A 21,322-nucleotide genomic window follows, 5' to 3' on the forward strand; every position below is an offset into this window, starting at 1 on the left:
TATCTTCATATTACAGTAGTCTACACAGCACCACCACATCTTCATATTACAGTAATCTACACTACCACCACATCTTCATATTACAGTAATCTACACTACCACCACATCTTCATATTACAGTAATCTACACAGCACCACCACATCTTCATATTATAGTAATCTACACAGCATCACCACGTCTTCATATTACAGTAATCTACACTACCACCATATCTTCATATTACAGTAGTCTACACACCACCACCACATCTTAATTTTACAGTAGTCTACACTACCACCATATCTTCATATTACAGTAGTCTACACAGCACCACCTCATCTTCATATTACAGTAATCTACATTACCACCACATCTTCATATTACAGTAGTCTACACACCACCACCACATCTTCATATTACAGTAATCTACACAGCACCACCACATCTTCATATTACAGTAGTCTACACAACACCACCCTTAATTTCCTGTAATTCTACACATGTATCCATGACTTATACCAAGGTAATATGACATCTGAGTGAGAGTGACTAACACAATCAATGGAGGCCCCCTGTAGGTCAGGGCCTCTGGGCACGTGCCCTGTGTGCCTGGTCAGTAATTCTGTCATGATTACTACAAGCTTAGATAGCTGCTTAGACTAACATACAAATCTAGAAACTGTTGGCTGACATGGCTATTTGAGTGACTGTCAGTGACTGACACAAGAGAAAAACTGCTGATACACAACCACATTTCTATTTTTGTTGTTGTTGTGTATTCTACTATTCTAAGTTGAGGCCCAGACTGAACCTCTGTATCACAAACACACACACAACCACCCTCTTGAGAACATCTTAGCCAGCTGCGCCACTGAAAAGCTAGCAATTCAATTGAGCAGGTGGAGACAATTCAAGCTGAAGAATGAGGTTACCAATCCCAACCATTTACAGCTAAACATGGTTGACTGGTGCACATACGTTAAGTGCAACTATAGTCTATTGCACAGAATATATACTCATCTCAGGAAACATCTCTACAAATTGGATGTACATATAACTGCCAAAATAATTTTAACACCAACAAGGGGAAGGGCCACTACAAGGGGAAAGGGAAATAACTAGTCAGTTGTACAACTAAATGCCTTCAACCCAACCCCTCTGAATCAGAGAGGTGCAGGGGGCTGCCAAAGTCGACATCCACATCTTCGGCACCCAGGGAACAGTGGGTCAACTGCCTTTCTCAGGGGCAGAACGACAGATTTAAACCTTGTCAGCTCAGGGATTCGATTCAGCAACCTTTCAGTTACTGGCCCAACGTTCTAACCACTAGGCCACAAGCCAGAATGACTTTAATGTGCCTTGGCATATTTTCCATATTGTCCATCAACAAAACACCAAATTATGGAATTTCTTGTGGAAGAACGGTGTTGCATCCATCTAATAGAGTTCCAGACACTTGTAGAAAATATGCCAAGGCACATTAAAGTCATTCTGGCTTGTGGCCTAGTGGTTAGAACGTTGGAAAACACTGTCTCCGGCAATGCTTAATTTGAGCACCTCTCAGATTTGACTTTGTTTGTTCAGGCACCTATTTGCCCCAGATCCGGTTCCTCTCGCGGCATGATTTCTTAATTGTTTCACTGTTCGCACTTTAGACATTCTAATAAAAGCGATTGCCGTTAAATCAAGTCGCCTCCTTGTTATTTCTCCAACCCCCCAGAAAGACCATAATGTAAAAGCACGGTGATCCTTCTGATTATAAATGTCTTTAAAACTAAAACTGAATAAAAACGAGTAAATCAAGTCTGAAATTAAACTTAATTTCAAATAAAAAAATACTAATAGAAATAAAAACTAAAACTAATAAAACTATAATAACCTTGGTCTGCACCCATTTTGTCAAGAGATTCCACACCATACCAGACATACCGATCCAAGAGCAGAAGTCAGTCAATTGTGTTTATTATGTCATCATCCTATCCTAACACACTGATTCCAGACCTGCTCTCTTATTTGTACATAGACGTTATGGGGTGGGCCGATGGGGTAAGTAACTGATCTTGACAAAGGTCTTCGTAGTGGTGGTCAGCTAGTGAAGAGGTCCTTACATAATCAAGTTAAGTAGCCTAGGCGAAGTTGTCTCCCTACTGAATTTGAATCATGGGAAAGCCAAATAAATAATGGATAAGAAAAAGGTAATTGAATTTGATGACATGTTTCAAGTCCTAAAATCCAGAGAAAGACAGTGAATCAAACCCAGAAAAAGCCGGAGAACTTTCAGTGCTGGAGGAGAGGAGTGGGGGGGCAAACTGTTCCTGATGTCGATGCCTTAGCTAGCAGTGCTGCTAATCCCTCCACTAGTTAGTAGGCCTACTAGCGAGTCAGACTCAGCGGGAGAGGGAGACGGGGAGCTTAGGGGGAGGGGGGCAGTGCATCCACCGATGAAGTGCTCGGAGCAGGTTCAATTTGCAGTTCAAGAACAAGCAAATGTATAACCCCTGGCTAGTCATGCATGATTAAAAGTTGGGCAGTAGAACATGCAAAAAGGTAGGGAGCTTAGGTCTAGAAACGACTGGAGGGATTAAACTAGCAACTGATTGGGTGGGATGTACAGTAAATGAACGTCCTATGCCTCAGACGTAAAAAACAACAACAATAACAACAACAAAGAGCCCTCAGAAAAAAAAGGTGTTTGATCATGCTGAACCAAGGCACATTTGGCAGCAAGCCTTGTAGACAAGGCTAAAGAGGACACCCAGGTTACAGTTAACACTCGAACAAAATAAACACTACAGCCAGAGTCTTCAGAAAAGCATTAGAAGGAGGCTAAACGTCACAGGCACAGGCCTGCTCATAGCTTTGAGCAAGAAATGGACTCTCAGGAGTTAAATGGACCTGACATGGGGAGAGGCATTGTGGGAGGTTTTGAAAACTAAGGCAGGACTTTTTTTTTTCCTTTACAAACTACTGTGAAAGTAGGGATGATTAAGGGAAGATTCTAAGACAGTACAAAATACTGCAACTGCCGAGTCCCACTGTACCTGCTGTGCTGTGTGGCTGGATGGAAGCCTGTTACTCCTTGCTACCTAGTCACTTCATGCTTCATTATCTCCTCTCTCACACAATGACTGATGCCTCTGTCTCTGTCTCTTCACTGGGGTGATGGAGATAGAGAAGAGAATAACTGATGGTGTCTCTTCATTGGGGTGAGGGAGAAGAGACAGAGGACAGAGAGGTCATGAGCAGATGAGCTCCTGCATTTTTCAGCATGTTCTTGGAAAAATATATAATTGGCGTTAGATACAGTGCCTTGCCAAAGTATTAATCCCCTTTGTCATTTTTCCTATTTTGATGCATTACAACCTGTAATTTAAATTTAAATAGATTTTTATTTGGATTTCATGTAATGGACATACACAAAATAGTCCAAATTGGTGAAGGGAAGTCCATTTGTGCTTATGTATTCAACCCCTTTGCTATGAAGCCCCAAAATAAGATCTGGTGCAACCAATTACCTTCAGAAGTCAAATAATTAGTTAAATAAAGTCCACCTGTGTGCAATCTAAGTGTCACATGATCTGTCACATGATCTCAGTATATATACACCTGTTCTGAAAGGCCCCCAGAGTATGCAACACCACTAAGCAAGGGGCATCACCAAGCAAGCGGCACCATGAAGACCAAGGAGCTCTCCAAACAGGTCAGGGACAAAGTTGTGGAGAAGTACAGTTCAGGGTTGGGTTTTGAAAAAATAACAAAAACTTTGAACATCCCACGGAGCACCATTAAATCCATTATTAAAAAATTGAAAGAATATGGCACCACAATAAACCTGCCAAGAGAGGGCCGCCCACCAAAACTCACAGACCAGGCAAGGAGGGCATTAATCAGAAAGGCAACAAAGAGACCAAAGATAACCCTGAAGGAGCTGCAAAGCTCCACAGCGGGGATTTGAGTATCTGCCCATAGGACCCCTTTAAGCCGTACACTCCACAGAGCTGGGCTTTACGGAAGAGTGGCCAGAAAAAAAGCCATTGCTTGAAGAGAAAAATAAGCAAACACATTTGGTGTTCGCCAAAAGGCATGTGGGAGACTCCCCAAACATATGAAATAAGGTACTCTGGTCAGATGAGACTGAAATGTAGCTTTTTGCCCATCAAGGAAAATGTAAACCAAACACTCCTCATCTCCACAGTGAAGCATGGTGGTGGCAGCATCAAGCTGTGGGGATGTTTTTCATCGGCTGGGACTGGGAAACTGGTCAGAATTGAAGTAATGATAGATGGTGCAAAATACAGGGAAATTCTTGAGGGAAACCTTCCAGCAGGACAATGACCCTAAGCATACAGCTAAAGCAACACTTGAGTGGTTTAAGGGGAAACATTTAAATGTATTGGAATGGCCTAGTATAAGCCCAGACCTCAATCCAATTGAGAATCTGTGGTATGACTTAAAGATTGCTGTACACCAGCAGAACCCATCCAACTTGAAGGAGCTGGAGCAGTTTTCCCTTGAAGAATGGGAAAAAATACCAGTGGCTAGATGTGCCAAGCTTATAGAGACATACTACAAGAGACGTGCAGCTGTAATGGCTGCAAAAGGTGTCCCTACAAAGTATTGACTTTTGGGGGGTGAATAGTTAAGCACTCTCAAGTTTTCCGTTTTTTTGTGTTATTTCTTGTTTGTTTCACAATAAAAAATATTTTTTATCTTCAAGGTGTTGTGTAAATCAAATGATACAAACCCCCCCCAAAATCTATTTTAATATTTTAATTCGTAAGGCAACAAAACAGGAAAAATGCCAAGGGGGGTGAATAATTTTGCAAACCACAGCATAAACTTCGCTCCAGATCAAAACTCAAAGCCTACAACCTGATTTCGGATGGAATTACGGAATTACCTGGAAGGCCCAAGCTATACAGCAAATGCTCTGGCAAACAAACTGAAAACACCATCTAACCTGGAACTGAGTGAGTAATGTTTAATCTGAAGCTATATTTTATATTCAAAAGTCGAGAAGAAAAATACATTACAATGATATACTTTACTTTATGAGGACTGAATGCTGAGTTGGACTACCAAGCCTGCTAGGACAAGTAGATACAACTTTAATTAGCACTGACGTGTCAAGTGAGAGGTGTCAGAGCTCTTTTTCCCAGTGGCCTGAGAATCAAACAGGCTACCCCAACCAAATGCAGAAGTCTTTGAAGCTGTTGTTCAGAGGTAATTAAAATACTGTACCCTCTGTATGTAAAAAAAATGATAAGGCAAGAAAATAGTACAGAATGAAGCTCCTTATGGAAAATCAAGAGACACTTTTTGCTGACTGTTATAAAAATGGGAACATAAGCAACTTAATCTTCCAAACAGACCATCCCCTTGCATGGCACAGTGCTATATTAACACACTACCACTCTGTTAAGAGAGGTGGTGTTAACGAGGGGTGGAAACTCAGGATACTAGACAACGAGGACGCTGAGTCAGCTAATATAAATCTCTTTAAGTCTGGAACAGTATTGGTACAGGGCAACCCCAAACAGTTTCAGCTGGACTTTCACCTAATCAAATAAATAGCTCAGCAGGAGAAGCTCTCCCTTGAGAAAGATACCCCCACCCCGAGCGGGTCAGACCAGACCTCTTCGTTATATAACCCCACAGACTAGCAACCCCAAGCGGAAAAGTCAACCTCCCAGCACAGAGTACTACTCCCTCATTGAAATGAAGGATACATTCACCCAGCTGGCGGTAAGACAGGTGGAGCTGGAATAGCAGGTGATTACACTCCGGTCAGCATAGACTCAGACAACAGTCCAGCACAACAACACTCCCTTAGCTAGACCTAGAGAGCTGGAGGTGGAGAGTCATGTCTGCACTCTGGACTGTGGTGAGACAACATAAACAGGACAAAGAGCAGGAAAAGAACAGAGCACTAGAGGAGAGGATCAGACTGCTGGAGAAGAGGGTGAGGGGGATGATATGTGACAGAGAACAACCTACGAGAGAGGTGGCCAGCCCCACAGAGAAGTTTTCAGAACAGCCCACCCCTGACCATAGCATCAAAATCACAGTGGGACAGACAAATGAAGAACCCCAAGCCCAGGGGTCTCACCCCCTTTGAGCACCCCCCCCCCTCCCTGACAGCCACCCTGATAGCCCTCCTAACAAACCCCCAACACCCACTGAGGACATACACAAGACACAGAATGTACTCCTAATGGACTCAAACGGGAAATATATACAAGAAAGAAAAACAAATCCAGAACACAGAGTGTCTAAACTCTGGTGTCCAAACACCCAGCGCACCCTAGACCTTCTGTCTGAGGACCAGCTAGGTTCACCTAGCAACATAATAATACACACAGGCACGAATGACCTGAGAGCATAGCAGGAAAGGGTGGCCACAGCGCTCAAGGGAGTGATTGAAAAAGCTTCTTCTACTTATCTCCACCCTGCTACACCCCGAAAATACTTCCACTCTGATACCATACAGCGGGTAAACGCAAGTATTTCCCAAGACTGTGCCACAAAACCAAATGTTTTCATGGCACACCACTCCACCCTGGACTTGAACAGCCTTTGCGACCAATCAACACCCCCCCAAGTCAACCATGCCCACACCCCATTTAGGGACCCTCAGATCAGAACTATGCCCCTCCTGCCCACCCCATGCCCCCCACTCCCGCAAAGAGGTCCTCAAATGGATGTCACACATACACCCAGGCCATGAGCGGGCAAACAGGCCCAACCCCCACTCTTACACTAGCCCAAGCCAATAGAATGTACCAGATGCTAAGCAGGCTCTGGTCACACTTACTGGCCTGACGCCGAACCACACAACCAACAACATTGCACACTTTATGGAACACAAAGCCTTCACTATCTCATCCTGGAATATCCACGGCCTGAGGTCACCTGCCTTTGGCCTAAAGAGCTGGACTTCATCAAAGAAATCGGAAATACAAACATTGTCATCCTACAAGAAACATGGTAGTGAGGAGACGGACCCACTGGTTGCCCTCTAGGTTACAGAGAGCTAGTAGTCCCATCCACCAAACTACCAGGTGTGAAACAGGGAAGGGACTCAGGGGGAATGCTAATTTGGGTTAGAGCAGACCTAATTCACTCTATTAAATTAATCAAAACAGGAACATTTTACATTTGGCTAGAAATTCGAAAGGGAAATGATCTTAACAGAGAAAAATGTCCTCCTGTGTGCTACCTATATCCCCCCACTAGAATCCCCATACTTTAATGAAGACAGCTTCTCTATCCTGATGGGGGAAATTAATCATTTCCAGGCTCAGGGACATGTACTAGTCTGTGGCGACCTAAATGCCGGAACCGGACAAGAACCTGACACCCTCAGCACACAGGGGGACAAACACCTGCCTGAAGATGACAGAATTCCCTCCCCCATATGCCCCCTTAGGCACAACTATGACTACATAACCAACAAAAATGGGTCACAACTCCTGCCACTCTGTCGCATGCTGGGTATGTACATAGTCACTACGGTAGTCTTCGAGGGGACTCCTATGGTAGGTACACCTATAGCTCATCTCTTGGCAGTGGGCTGTGGGGTGAGACAGGGATGCAGCTTGAGCCCCTCATAACATCAACAAATTGGCGAGGGCACAAGAACAGTCTGCAGCACCCGGCCTCACCCCACTAGAATCTGAAGTCAAATGTCTACTGTTTGTTAATGATCTGATGCTTCTGTCCCCAACCAAGGAGGGCCTACAGCAGCACCTAGAACTTCCGCACAGATTCTGCCAGACCTGGGCCCTGACAGTAAATCCCAGTAAGACCAAATAATGGTGTTCCAAAAAAGGTCCGGTCGCCAGGACCACAAATACAAATTCCATCTAGACACCGTTGCCCTAGAGCACCCAAAAAACTATACATACCTTGGCCTAAACATCAACGCCACAGGTAACTTCCACAAAGCTGTGAACGATCTGAGAGACAAGGCAAAAAGAGCCTTCTATGCCATCAAAAGGAACATAAAATTCGACATACCAATTAGGATCTGGCTAAAAATACTTGAATCAGTTATAGAACCCATTGCCCTTCATGGTTGTGAGGTCTGGGATCCGCTCACCAACCAATAATTCACAAAATGGGACAAACACCAAATTGAGACTCTGTGTGCAGAATTCTGCAAAAAATATCCTCCGTGTACAACGTAAAAAAACAAAAAATGCATGCAGAGAAGAATTAGGCCGATACCCGCTAATTAAAAAAATGCAGAAAATAGCCGTTAAGTTCTATAACCACCTAAAAGGAAGCGATTCCCATACCTTCCATAACAAAGCCATCACCTACAGAGAGATGAACCTGGAGAAGAGTCCCCTAAGCAAGCTGGTCCTGGGGCTTTGTTCACAAACACAAACAGACCCCACAGTGCCCCAGGACAGCAACACAATTAGACCCAACCAAATCATGAGAAAACAAAAAGATAATTACTTGACACATTGGAAATAATTAAATAACAGAGCAAAATAGAGTACTATTTGGCCCTAAACAGAGAGTACACAGAATACCAGACCACTGTGACTGACCCAAACTTAAGGAACACTTTCACTATGTACAGACTCAGTGAGCATAGCCTTGCTATTGAGAAAGGCAGCCGTAAGCAAGAGAAGACAGGCTATGTGCACACTGCCCACAAAATGAGGTGGAAACTGAGCTGCGCTTCCTAACCTCCTGCCAAATGTATGACCATATTAGAGACACATATTTTCCTCAGATTACACAGATCCACAAAAAATTCTAAAACAAACCCGATTTTGTTAAACTCCCATATCTACTGGGTGAAATACCACGGTGTGTCATCACAGCAGCAAGATTTGTGACATGTTGCCACAAGAAAAAGGCAACCGGTGAAGAACAAAGACCATTGTAAATACAACCCATATTTATTTATTTTCCCTTTTGTACTTTAACATTTTAGTCATTTAGCAGACGCTCTTATCCAGAGCGACTTACAGTAGTGAATATATACATTTCATACATTTTTTTGTTTTTTCTGTGCTGGCCCCCCGTGGGAATCGAACCCACAACCCTGGCATTGCAAACACCATGCTCTACCAACGGAGCTACAGGGAAGGCTAGAATGAGTAGGTGTGACCTATATATTAATATATATATATATATATATATATATTATATTCCAATATATTCCTCTATCATCCTCAGTAATTTTCCTTCCAAGTTGTCAGAGCCAGGTGGCTTGTCATTATTCATAGTACAATACTTTTTTTCACCTCTTCCACACTCACTTTATGGAATTCAAAATTACATTACTTGTCTTTCACATTTTTGGTCAGTTATGAATGGATATGTAGGTCCAGAGTTTGTTGTTGGCTTAACCATTTGCACATCGTTACAATACTGTTTTTATATATAATATGACATTCATAATGTCTTCGTTCTTTTGGAACTTCTGTGAGTGTAATATTTCCTGTTCAATTTTATTGTTTATTTCACTTTTGTATATTATCTACTTCACTTGCTTTGGCAATGTTAACATATGTTTTCCATGCCAATAAAGCGCCTTGAATTGAATTGAAGAGAATAACTGATGATGTCTCTTCACCGGTGTGTTGGGAATTAGCTGTCTCTGGTGTGTTGGGAGATAGCTGTCTCTGGTGTGTTGGGAGTTAGCCGTCTCTGTCTCTGGTGTGTTGGGAGATAGCTGTCTCTGGTGTGTTGGGAGTTAGCTGTCTCTGTCTCTGGTGTGTTGGGAGTTTGCTGTCTCTGGTGTGTTGGGAGTTAGCCGTCTCTGTCTCTGGTGTGTTGGGAGATAGCTGTCTCTGGTGTGTTGGGAGTTAGCTGTCTCTGGTGTGTTGGGAGTTAGCTGTCTCTGGTGTGTTGGGAGTTAGCTGTCTCTGGTGTGTTGGGAGTTTGCTGTCTCTGGTGTGTTGGGAGTTTGCTGTCTCTGGTGTGTTGGGAGTTAGCTGTCTCTGGTGGGTTGGGAGTTAGCTGTCACTGGTGTGTTGGGAGTTAGCTGTCTCTGGTGGGTTGGGAGTTAGCTGTCACTGGTATGTTGGGAGTTAGCTGTCTCTGGTGTGTTTGGGGTTAGCCGTCTCTGTCTCCGGTGTGTTGGGAGTTAGCTGTCTCTGGTGTGTTGGGAGTTAGCTGTCTCTGGTGTGTTGGGAGATAGCTGTCTCTGGTGTGTTGGGAGTTAGCTGTCTCTGTCTCTGGTGTGTTGGGAGTTTGCTGTCTCTGGTGTGTTGGGAGTTAGCCGTCTCTGTCTCTGGTGTGATGGGAGATAGCTGTCTCTGGTGTGTTGGGAGTTTGCTGTCTCTGGTGTGTTGGGAGTTAGCAGTCTCTGTCTCTGGTGTGTTGGGAGATAGCTGTCTCTGATGTGTTGGGAGTTTGCTGTCTCTGGTGTGTTGGGAGTTAGCTGTCTCTGGTGTGTTGGGAGTTAGCTGTCTCTGGTGTGTTGGGAGTTTGCTGTCTCTGGTGTGTTGGGAGTTAGCCGTCTCTGTCTCTGGTGTGTTGGGAGTTTGCTGTCTCTGGTGTGTTGGGAGTTAGCTGTCTCTGGTGTGTTGGGAGTTAGCTGTCTCTGGTGTGTTGGGAGTTAGCTGTCTCTGGTGGGTTGGGAGTTAGCTGTCACTGGTGTGTTGGGAGTTAGCTGTCTCTGGTGTGTTGGGAGTTAGCTGTCTCTGGTGTGTTGGGAGTTAGCTGTCTCTGGTGTGTTGGGAGACAGCTGTCTCTGGTGTGTTGGGAGTTAGCTGTCTCTGGTGTGTTGGGAGTTTGTTGTCTCTGGTGTGTTGGGAGACAGCAGTCTCTGGTGTGTTGGGAGTTAGCTGTCTCTGGTGTGTTGGGAGTTTGCTGTCTCTGGTGTGTTGGGAGTTAGCCGTCTCTGTCTCTGGTGTGTTGGGAGTTTGCTGTCTCTGGTGTGTTGGGAGTTAGCTGTCTCTGGTGTGTTGGGAGTTAGCTGTCTCTGATGTGTTGGGAGTTTGCTGTCTCTGGTGTGTTGGGAGTTAGCTGTCTCTGGTGTGTTGGGAGACAGCTGTATCTGGTGTGTTGGGAGTGTGCTGTCTCTCTCTCTGTCTCTGGGGTGAAGGAGTTAGCTGTCTCTGTCTCTGTCTCTGGGATGAAGGAGTTAGCTGTCTCTGTCTCTGGGATGAAGGAGTTAACTGTCTCTGTCTCTGTCTCTGGGGTGAAGGAGTTAGCTGTCTCTGTGATGAAGGAGTTAGCTGTCTCTGTCTCTGGGGTGAAGGAGTTAGCTGTCTCTGTTTCTGTCTCTGGGGTGAAAGAGGGCTGTCTCTGTCTCTGGGGTGAAGGAGTTAGCTGTCTCTGTCTCTGGGGTGAAGGAGTTAGCTGTCTCTGTCTCTGTCTCTGGGGTGAAGGAGTTAGCTGTCTCTGTCTCTGTCTCTGGGGTGAAGGAGTTAGCTGTCTCTGTCTCTGTCTCTGGGATGAAGGAGTTAGCTGTCTCTGTCTCTGTCTCTGGGGTGAAGGAGTTAGCTGTCTCTGTCTCTGGGGTGAAGGAGTTAGCTGTCTCTGTCTCTGGGATGAAGGAGTTGTCTGTCTCTGTCTCTGGGATGAAGGAGTTAGCTGTCTCTGTCTCTGGGGTGGAGGAGTTAGCTGTCTCTGTCTCTGGGGTGGAGGAGTTAGCTGTCTCTGTCTCTGTCTCTGGGGTGAAGGAGTTAGCTGTCTCTGTCTTCTCTGGGATGATGGAGTTAGCTGTCTCTGTCTCTGGGTTGAAGGAGTTAGCTGTCTCTGTCTCTGGGATGAAGGAGTTATCTGTCTCTGTCTCTGGGATGAAGGAGTTAGCTGTCTCTGTCTCTGGGGTGGAGGAGTTAGTTGTCTCTGTCTCTGGGATGAAGGAGTTAGCTGTCTCTGTCTCTGGGGTGGAGGAGTTAGCTGTCTCTGTCTCTGGGATGAAGGAGTTAGCTGTCTCTGTCTCTGGGATGAAGGAGTTAGCTGTCTCTGTCTCTGTCTCTGGGGTGAAGGAGTTAGCTGTCTCTGTCTCTGGGGTGGAGGAGTTAGCTGTCTCTGTCTCTGTCTCTGGGGTGAAGGAGTTAGCTGTATTCTGTCTCTGGGGTGAAGGAGTTAGCTGTCTCTGTCTCTGGGATGAAGGAGTTATCTGTCTCTGTCTCTGGGATGAAGGAGTTAGCTGTCTCTGTCTCTGGGATGAAGGAGTTAGCTGTCTCTGTTTCTGTCTCTGGGATGAAGGAGTTAGCTGTCTCTGTTTCTGTCTCTGGGATGAAGGAGTTAGCTGTCTCTGTTTCTGTCTCTGGGATGAAGGAGTTAGCTGTCTCTGTTTCTGTCTCTGGGATGAAGGAGTTAGCTGTCTCTGTTTCTGTCTCTGGGATGAAGGAGTTAGCTGTCTCTGTTTCTGTCTCTTTGATGAAGGAGTTAGCTGTCTCTGTTTCTGTCTCTGGAGTGAAGGAGTTAGCTGTCTCTGTCTCTGTCTCTGGGATGAAGGAGTTAGCTGTCTCTGTTTCTGTCTCTGGGATGAAGGAGTTATCTGTCTCTGTCTCTGAGGTGAAGGAGTTATCTGTCTCTGTCTCTGGGATGAAGGAGTTATCTGTCTCTGTCTCTGGGATGAAGGAGTTAGCTGTCTCTGTCTCTGTCTCTGGGGTGAAGGAGTTATCTGTCTCTGTCTCTGGGGTGAAGGAGTTATCTGTCTCTGTCTCTGGGATGAAGGAGTTATCTGTCTCTGTCTCTGGGATGAAGGAGTTATCTGTCTCTGTTTCTGGGGTGAAGGAGTTAGCTGTCTCTCTCTCTGTCTCTGGGATGAAGGAGTTAGCTGTCTCTGTCTCTGAGGTGAAGGAGTTATCTGTCTCTGTCTCTGGGATGAAGGAGTTATCTGTCTCTGTCTCTGGGATGAAGGAGTTATCTGTTTCTGTCTCTGGGGTGAAGTAGTTAGCTGTCTCTGTCTCTGGGGTGGAGGAGTTAGCTGTCTCTGTCTCTGTCTCTGGGGTGGAGGAGTTAGCTGTCTCTGTCTCTGTTTCTGGGGTGAAGGAGTTAGCTGTCTCTGTCTCTGGGGTGAAGGAGTTATCTGTCTCTGTCTCTGGGGTGGAGGAGTTAGCTGTCTCTATCTCTGGGATGAAGGAGTTAGCTGTCTCTGTCTCTGTGATGAAGGAGTTAGCTGTCTCTGTTTCTGTCTCTGGGGTGGAGGAGTTAGCTGTCTCTATCTCTGGGATGAAGGAGTTAGCTGTCTCTGTCTCTGGGATGAAGGAGTTAGCTGTCTCTGTCTCTGGGATGAAGGAGTTAGCTGTCTCTGTCTCTGGGGTGAAGGAGTTAGCTGTCTCTGTCTCTGTCTCTGGGGTGAAGGAGTTAGCTGTCTCTGTCTCTGGGGTGAAGGAGTTATCTGTCTCTGTCTCTGGGGTGGAGGAGTTAGCTGTCTCTATCTCTGGGATGAAGGAGTTAGCTGTCTCTGTCTCTGTGATGAAGGAGTTAGCTGTCTCTGTTTCTGTCTCTGGGGTGGAGGAGTTAGCGGTCTCTGTTTCTGTCTCTGGGGTGAAGGAGTTAGCTGTCTCTGTTTATGTCTCTGGGGTGGAGGAGTTAGCTGTCTCTGTTTTTGTCTCTGGGGTGGAGGAGTTAGCTGTCTCTGTCTCTGGGGTGAAGGAGTTAGCTGTCTCTGTCTCTGGGGTGAAGGAGTTAGCTGTCTCTGTTTCTGTCTCTGGGATGAAGGAGTTATCTGTCTCTGTCTCTGAGGTGAAGGAGTTATCTGTCTCTGTCTCTGGGATGAAGGAGTTATCTGTCTCTGTCTCTGGGATGAAGGAGTTAGCTGTCTCTGTCTCTGTCTCTGGGGTGAAGGAGTTATCTGTCTCTGTCTCTGGGGTGAAGGAGTTATCTGTCTCTGTCTCTGGGATGAAGGAGTTATCTGTCTCTGTTTCTGGGGTGAAGGAGTTAGCTATCTCTGTCTCTGTCTCTGGGATTAAGGAGTTAGCTGTCTCTGTCTCTGAGGTGAAGGAGTTATCTGTCTCTGTCTCTGGGATGAAGGAGTTATCTGTCTCTGTCTCTGGGATGAAGGAGTTATCTGTTTCTGTCTCTGGGGTGGAGGAGTTAGCGGTCTCTGTTTCTGTCTCTGGGGTGAAGGAGTTAGCTGTCTCTGTTTATGTCTCTGGGGTGGAGGAGTTAGCTGTCTCTGTTTTTGTCTCTGGGGTGGAGGAGTTAGCTGTCTCTGTCTCTGGGGTGAAGGAGTTAGCTGTCTCTGTCTCTGGGGTGAAGGAGTTAGCTGTCTCTGTCTCTGGAATGAAGGAGTTAGCTGTCTCGTTCTCTGGGGTGAAGGAGTTAGCTGTCTCTGTTTCTGTCTTTGGGATGAAGGAGTTAGCTGTCTCTGTCTCAGGGGTGGAGGAGTTAGATGTCTCTGTCTCTGTCTCTGGGATGAAGGAGTTAGCTGTGTCTGTCTCTGTCTCTGGGGTGAAGGAGTTAGCTGTCTCTGTCTCTGGGATGAAGGAGTTAGCTGTCTCTGTCTCTGGGGTGAAGGAGTTAGCTGTCTCGTTCTCTGGGGTGAAGGAGTTAGCTGTCTCTGTCTCTGGGGTGAAGGAGTTAGCTGTCTCTGTCTCTGGGATGAAGGAGTTATCTGTCTCTGTTTCTGGGGTGAAGGAGTTAGCTATCTCTGTCTCTGTCTCTGGGATTAAGGAGTTAGCAGTCTCTGTCTCTGAGGTGAAGGAGTTATCTGTCTCTGTCTCTGGGATGAAGGAGTTATCTGTCTCTGTCTCTGGGATGAAGGAGTTATCTGTTTCTGTCTCTGGGGTGGAGGAGTTAGCGGTCTCTGTTTCTGTCTCTGGGGTGAAGGAGTTAGCTCTCTCTGTTTATGTCTCTGGGGTGGAGGAGTTAGCTGTCTCTGTTTTTGTCTCTGGGGTGGAGGAGTTAGCTGTCTCTGTCTCTGGGGTGAAGGAGTTAGCTGTCTCTGTCTCTGGGGTGAAGGAGTTAGCTGTCTCTGTCTCTGGAATGAAGGAGTTAGCTGTCTCGTTCTCTGGGGTGAAGGAGTTAGCTGTCTCTGTTTCTGTCTTTGGGATGAAGGAGTTAGCTGTCTCTGTCTCAGGGGTGGAGGAGTTAGATGTCTCTGTCTCTGTCTCTGGGATGAAGGAGTTAGCTGTGTCTGTCTCTGTCTCTGGGGTGAAGGAGTTAGCTGTCTCTGTCTCTGGGATGAAGGAGTTAGCTGTCTCTGTCTCTGGGGTGAAGGAGTTAGCTGTCTCGTTCTCTGGGGTGAAGGAGTTAGCTGTCTCTGTCTCTGGGGTGAAGGAGTTAGCTGTCTCTGTCTCTGTCTCTGGGGTGAAGGAGTTAGCTGTCTCTGTCTCTGTCTCTGGGGCGAAGGAGTTAGCTGTCTCTGTCTCTGGAATGAAGGAGTTAGCTGTCTCTGTCTCTGGGGTGAAGGAGTTAGCTGTCTCGTTCTCTGGGGTGAGGGAGTTAGCTGTATCTGTCTCTGGGGTGAAGGAGTTAGCTGTCTCTGTCTCTGTCTCTGGGGTGAAGGAGTTAGCTGTCTCTGTCTCTGGGGTGAAGGAGTTATCTGTCTCTGTCTCTGGGGTGAAGGAGTTTGCTGTCTCTGTCTCTGGGGTGAAGGAGTTTGCTGTCTCTGTCTCTGGGGTGAAGGAGTTAGCTGTCTCTGTCTCTGGGATGAAGGAGTTAGCTGTCTCTGTCTCTGTCTCTGGGATGAAGGAGTTAGCTCTTTCTGTCTCTGGGGTGAAGGAGTTAGCTGTCTCTGTCTCTGGGGTGAAGGAGTTAGCTGTCTCTCTCTCTGTCTGTAGGGTGAATGAGTTAGCTGTCTGCCTCTGGGGTTAAGAAGTTAGCTGTCTCTCGAGTGCTGATGGAAGTATGCAAAAGTATTTTAGTTCTTTTTATCTATTTACACTGGAGGGTAGAGTTGACTTTAAACCCTTTGAACAAGTGGCAGAAACGTTAGCAGCAAAACTTCAAGTATTTGTATTTGTATTAATTAGGGATCCACATTAACTACTGCCAAGGCAGTTACTCGTCTTGGTGTCCAAACACATTTAGGCACTTACTGTACATCACACAAACAACTAAAATTAAAACCACTACATATCTACAAAACAAAATGTATAATATCACCATACAACAATATTATAATGTACATGTTTGCAGAGTCTGTGTGTTAGTGTGTGTCTCTTCACAGTCTGCGTTGTCCCATAAGGTGTAGTTTTATCCGTTTTTAAAATCAGATTTGACCGCTTACATAAGTTACTTGATTTGGAATAGAGTTCCACGTAGTCATGGCTCAGTGTAGTACTGTGTTTTTCCCGCAGTCTGTTCTGGACTTGGGGACTGTGAAGAGACCCCTGGTGACGTCTTGTGGGGTTTGTATGGGTGTCTGAGCTGTGTGTAAGCTGTTTAAACAGACAGCTTTGTGCTTTCCAACATGTCAGTACCTCTCACATAGACAAGTAGTGATGCAGTCAATATTTGAGCAGGAGAGATTGACATGCATACCATTGATGTTAGCTCTCTGTTACCATTTAAGGGCCATACGTGCTGCTCTGTTCTGGGCCAACTGTAATTTGGCTATGCTCTTCTTTGTGGCACTTGACCATATGACTGGGTAGTAGTCCAAGTGTGACAAAACTAGGGCCTGTAAGACTTGTATTGTTGATAGCAATGTCAAAAAAGCAGAGCAGTGCTTTATTATGGACAGACTTCTGAACCAATTGGACTCATCAGACCAAAGGACAGATTTCCACCTGTCTAATGTCCATTACTCATGTTTTTGGCCCAAACAAGTTTCTTCTTCTTATTGGTGTCATGTATTATTTGTTTCTTTGCAGAAATTCGACAATGAAGGCCTGATTCACACAGTCTCCTCTGAACAGTTGATGTTGAGATGTGTCTGTTACTTGAACTCTGTGAAGCATTTATTTGGGCTGCATCCTGATGTGCAGTTAACTCTAATGAACTTATACTCTGCAGCAGAGGTAACTGGGTCTTCCTTTCTTGTGGCAGTCCACATGAGAGCCAGTTTCATCATAGCGCTTGATGGTTTTTGCAACTGCACTTGAATAAACTTTCAAAGTTCTTGAAATGTTCTACATTGACTGACCTTCATGTGTTTAACTAATGATGGACTGTCGTTTCTCTTTGCTAATTTGAGCTGTTCTTACCATAATATGGACTTGGTCTTTTACCAAATATGTCTATCTTCTATATACCACCCTTACCCTGTCACAACTGATTGGCTAAAAAGCATTAAGAAGGAAATACATTTCACAAATTGACTTCTAGCAATGCACACCTGTATAATGAAATGCATTCCAGGTGACTATCTCATGTAGCTGGTTGAGAAAATGCCAAGAGTTTTCAAAGCTTTCATCAAGGCAAAGGATGGCTACTTTGAAGAATCTCAAATATACAATATATTTTGATTTGTTTAAACCTTTTTTTGGTTACGGTATGATTCCATTTGTGTTATTTAATCGTTTCGATGTATTCACTATTATTCTACAATGTAGAAACAAGTAAAAAATAACGAAAAACCCTACAATGAGTAGGTGTGACCTATATATTTATATATATATATATATATTATATATATATATTCCAATATATTCCTCTATCATCCTCAGTAATTTTCCTTCCAAGTTGTCAGAGCCAGATGGCTTGTCATTATTCATAGTACAATACTTTTTTTCACCTCTTCCACTCAATTCTACTCACTTTATGGAATTCAAAATTACGATGCTTGTCTTTCACATTTTTGGTCAGTTATGAATGGATATGTAGGTCCAGAGTTTGTTGTTGGCATGTTATGCCTAACTATGCCAATGTTGACAATGAAAAAACAATTAAAGTCACCATTGGTCTCATGGTGAAATCCTTCCTCTCCGGCAACTGAGTTAGGAACGACGCCTGTGTCTTTGTAGCGACTAGGTGTATTGCTACACCGTCCACCATACACTGATTATCCCATGCTCAAAGCAATAATCAATGTCTGTGTTTTGTTTGTTTACCCGTCTACCAATCGGTGCCTTTCTTTTCGGGCAAAAACCTTGCTGGTCTTCGTGGTTGAATCTGTGTTTAAAATTCACTGCTCGACTGAAGGACCTTACAGATAATAATTGTACGTGTTGGGGTACAGAGATAAGGTAGTCATTCAAAAATCATGTTAAACACTATTATTGCACTCAAAGTGAGTCCATGCAACTTATTATGTGGACTTGTTAAGCGCATTTCTACTCCTGAACTTAGGGGGTTGAATACTTATTGACTCAAGACATTTCATATTTTCATTTTCTATTAATTTGTAAACATTTCTAAAAACATAATTCGAATTTGACATCATGGGGTATTGTGTGTAGGCCAGTGACAAAACATCTCAATTGAATCCATTTTAAATGTAGACTGTAAGACAACAAAATGTAGATCAAGCCCGAAATGTGCGAAGTAGTAGGGAGTTGTAGTTTCCAACAGGGAAATATTCTACATAGTTTAGCGCAGAAATGTGGAAATTAACTACAATGACCTTAATCCATTGCGCACCTACTTATCCGGTCAAGAACACACATTTGAGAGGGATAGGGAGCAGTTGCATAACAATACAGTACATGATCTATGATTGATAGTTGGTATTCAGCAGTCATAACAGTATGCCTTATTTACTTTGAAGAACTACTAAAATACTGATTTTTGTCAGACAGCATAGACAGCAGCTCTATAAATATGAGATGAGGACTTGGAATGAAATAATGCATTCTTCAAATAGGCTGAACAATTTTTCTATATACATACACAACTGAAATATTTTATTTAAGTAAACTAATGTGAATAAATTATGGTTAATAAGTGATAAGCAGTAATGGGCACTCACTAGCATCATGGGATTTTTATTAATTGTTTTAATCTGTGTTTGTTACAGCATTCAACCCACATAATGCATTTAATTAAAAAACATTATAATAATAGAAACAGAAATTGAAAACCATTAGTATTTTTTTTTCATAATCAAACCCGAAACCTTTAGAAAGTACTAGTCACTCAGCACTACAGATTACATGTTTTTTTGTTTTGTAGGCTGGTCTAATAAAATAATTCCACACATACAGTACAGTACCAGTCAAAGGTTTGGACGCACCTACTCATTTCAGGGTTTTTCTTTATTTTTACTATTTGATATATTGTAGAATAATAGTGAAAACATCAATACTGTGAAGTAACACATATGGAATCATGTAGTAACCCCAAAAAAGTGTTAAACAAATACGAATATATGTTATATTTGAGATTCTTCAAAGTAGCAACACTTTGCCTTAATTAAAGCTTTGCACACTCTCGGCATTCTCTCAACCAGCTTTATGAGGTATCAAATCAAATCAAATCAATAGGTGTAGACCTTACAGTGAAATGCTTACTTACAAGACCTTAACCAACAATGCTTTAAGAAGTTAAGAAAAAAAAGTGTTAAGTAAAACAATAGATAAGTAAAACATTTCAAATAGAAATTCAAAGTCACCTGGAATGCATTTCAATTAAAAAGTTAATTTGTGGAATTTACTTCCTTCTTAATGTGTTTCAGCCAATCAGTTGTGTTGTGACAAGGTAGGGGTTGTATACAGAAGATAGCCCTATTTGGTAAAAGACCAAGTCCATGTTATGGCAAGAAAAGCTCAAATAAGCATAGAGAAATGACAGTCCATCATTACTTTAAGACATGAAGGTCAGTCAATCCAGAAAATGTATGTTATGACATCACTTCCTACAGTGTAAACATTGTCTGGTATTGCTGTTTTGTATTCTTAAAAAATGTAAGTGAATGTTGTACCCGTATCTCTGGTAGCTGTGGATGTATTTGAGTAATATTTCGGTAAAACATTTGACCAACATTTTGGCTGAAGAACCTTCACCAGGGTGTAGCTAATAGGTTCTTATCACATCGTTATAGTGTACTATATTGATTGATTTGTTGAATGATTGATTAATTGGTTGATACATTTATAAATTGATTGATTGGTCGATTGATTGATGTGTTGGCATTAGTATACTTACCATTGAAGGTGACACTGCGGATGTACTTGAGCAGTTTCTTGCCCCCAGCTAGGTCCATATCTTCACAGATCCCTGAGACATCGGGACACAGGTCTCTCTGCATGTTGTGAAGAGCATGGGCCATAGCGTACACCGCATCGATCACAAACTGAACCTTCCCCTCCTGTTCATACTTAGAGTCTATCCCGATCCGCTCCTGGCCTGTGGATGAAAAGAGAAGAAAATTCCTATATGTATTTTGGAATAGATCCTGCCTGACTTCCTGATTTGTACTGTTTTTGTTTACTTAATACATTTCTTATATGTGCTGTGTACGTAATTCAGATTTGTGCCGGCTGCCAAGTATAGCACATATGTAATGTTACGAAACGACTTCTGCTTAATAACTGGGTAAATACGGGACATTACTTTACGTTTGCATTAAAGGGTCAATCTGCAGTTGCTACATCCGTATAAATGAATAATGTGTACACATTGATTCATGAAGAATATAACTTGTAAATGCCTGATGAGATTAGTTGAAATCTTATTCTATCAGAATCCAAAATATAAGCTTGTTTTAGTTCAATGTTTGTAAACAATGTAAATATAAACAAATACTATATGGGGGGTGGGGGGGTTCTAAACTGACATATGGAATTGTTTTCATACTATGAATCATTTAGCTATTTGATTTTGAATTTTAGGACCCCTTTAGGTATCCAAAAAATCATATATATATATATATTTTTTTTTTGTAATAATATATTGAATTTGAACTTTACTACTATTGCCCAGAGAAACACATTGAATAACACATTCATAAATGGCAAAAATGACAGTCAAAAATGTATAATACGAAACAAGATTTTAAAGTGTTTGTCCTATATCTAGGAAATATAAGAAAGCCCAGGAAATATATATATATATATATATATATATATATATATATATATATATATGTTTACACATTCAACAATTTATTGGGAGTTGGCACAAAACTACCTTCATCTTTCCATTCATTTTTTTGGTCCCATGACACTTGTTGGGTCGTAGAGAAAAAGAGAAAATCGTGATAATCTCCCCTTTCCACAGTGGGGTCACATTAGTTTGTAGCCCAAACAGTTCAGACGCTACAGACAGAAGTTGGCACATAGACGTTACCAAGTTCGTACGAGTCCCCTTTCCATAGAGTAGAAATAATAGTTTGTAGGTCAAATCGTTCGGACTCAGATGTTTTCTTGAGAAGACTGATTTTGGAGAAATTGATAGTTTGGCTGCATTATGATTTTGATTTTGATTTTATTTGGATCTCTTTTAGTCCCCATTTGGACTAATCTTCCAAGTCCTTAAACATTAAAATACAATTTATAATACAAACACATGATGGTTACATGGATTATA

At 43.2% G+C, this 21,322-nt stretch overlaps 1 protein-coding gene across 1 annotated transcript in view; it reads right to left on the bottom strand.

Annotated features, from left to right (window-relative positions):
- Positions 1-21,322, bottom strand: part of grm7 (glutamate metabotropic receptor 7) — a 358,641-nt gene that overhangs the window by 113,959 nt on the left and 223,360 nt on the right. The window contains exon 6 of the mRNA XM_045705724.2: positions 19,940-20,140. Within this exon, the coding sequence (XP_045561680.1) occupies positions 19,940-20,140 (201 nt within the window). The remainder of the gene's footprint in view (positions 1-19,939; positions 20,141-21,322) is intronic.

This window comes from Salmo salar, chromosome 22 (assembly GCF_965601325.2).
Source record: "Salmo salar chromosome 22, fSalSal1, whole genome shotgun sequence".
NCBI lineage: Eukaryota > Metazoa > Chordata > Actinopteri > Salmoniformes > Salmonidae > Salmo > Salmo salar.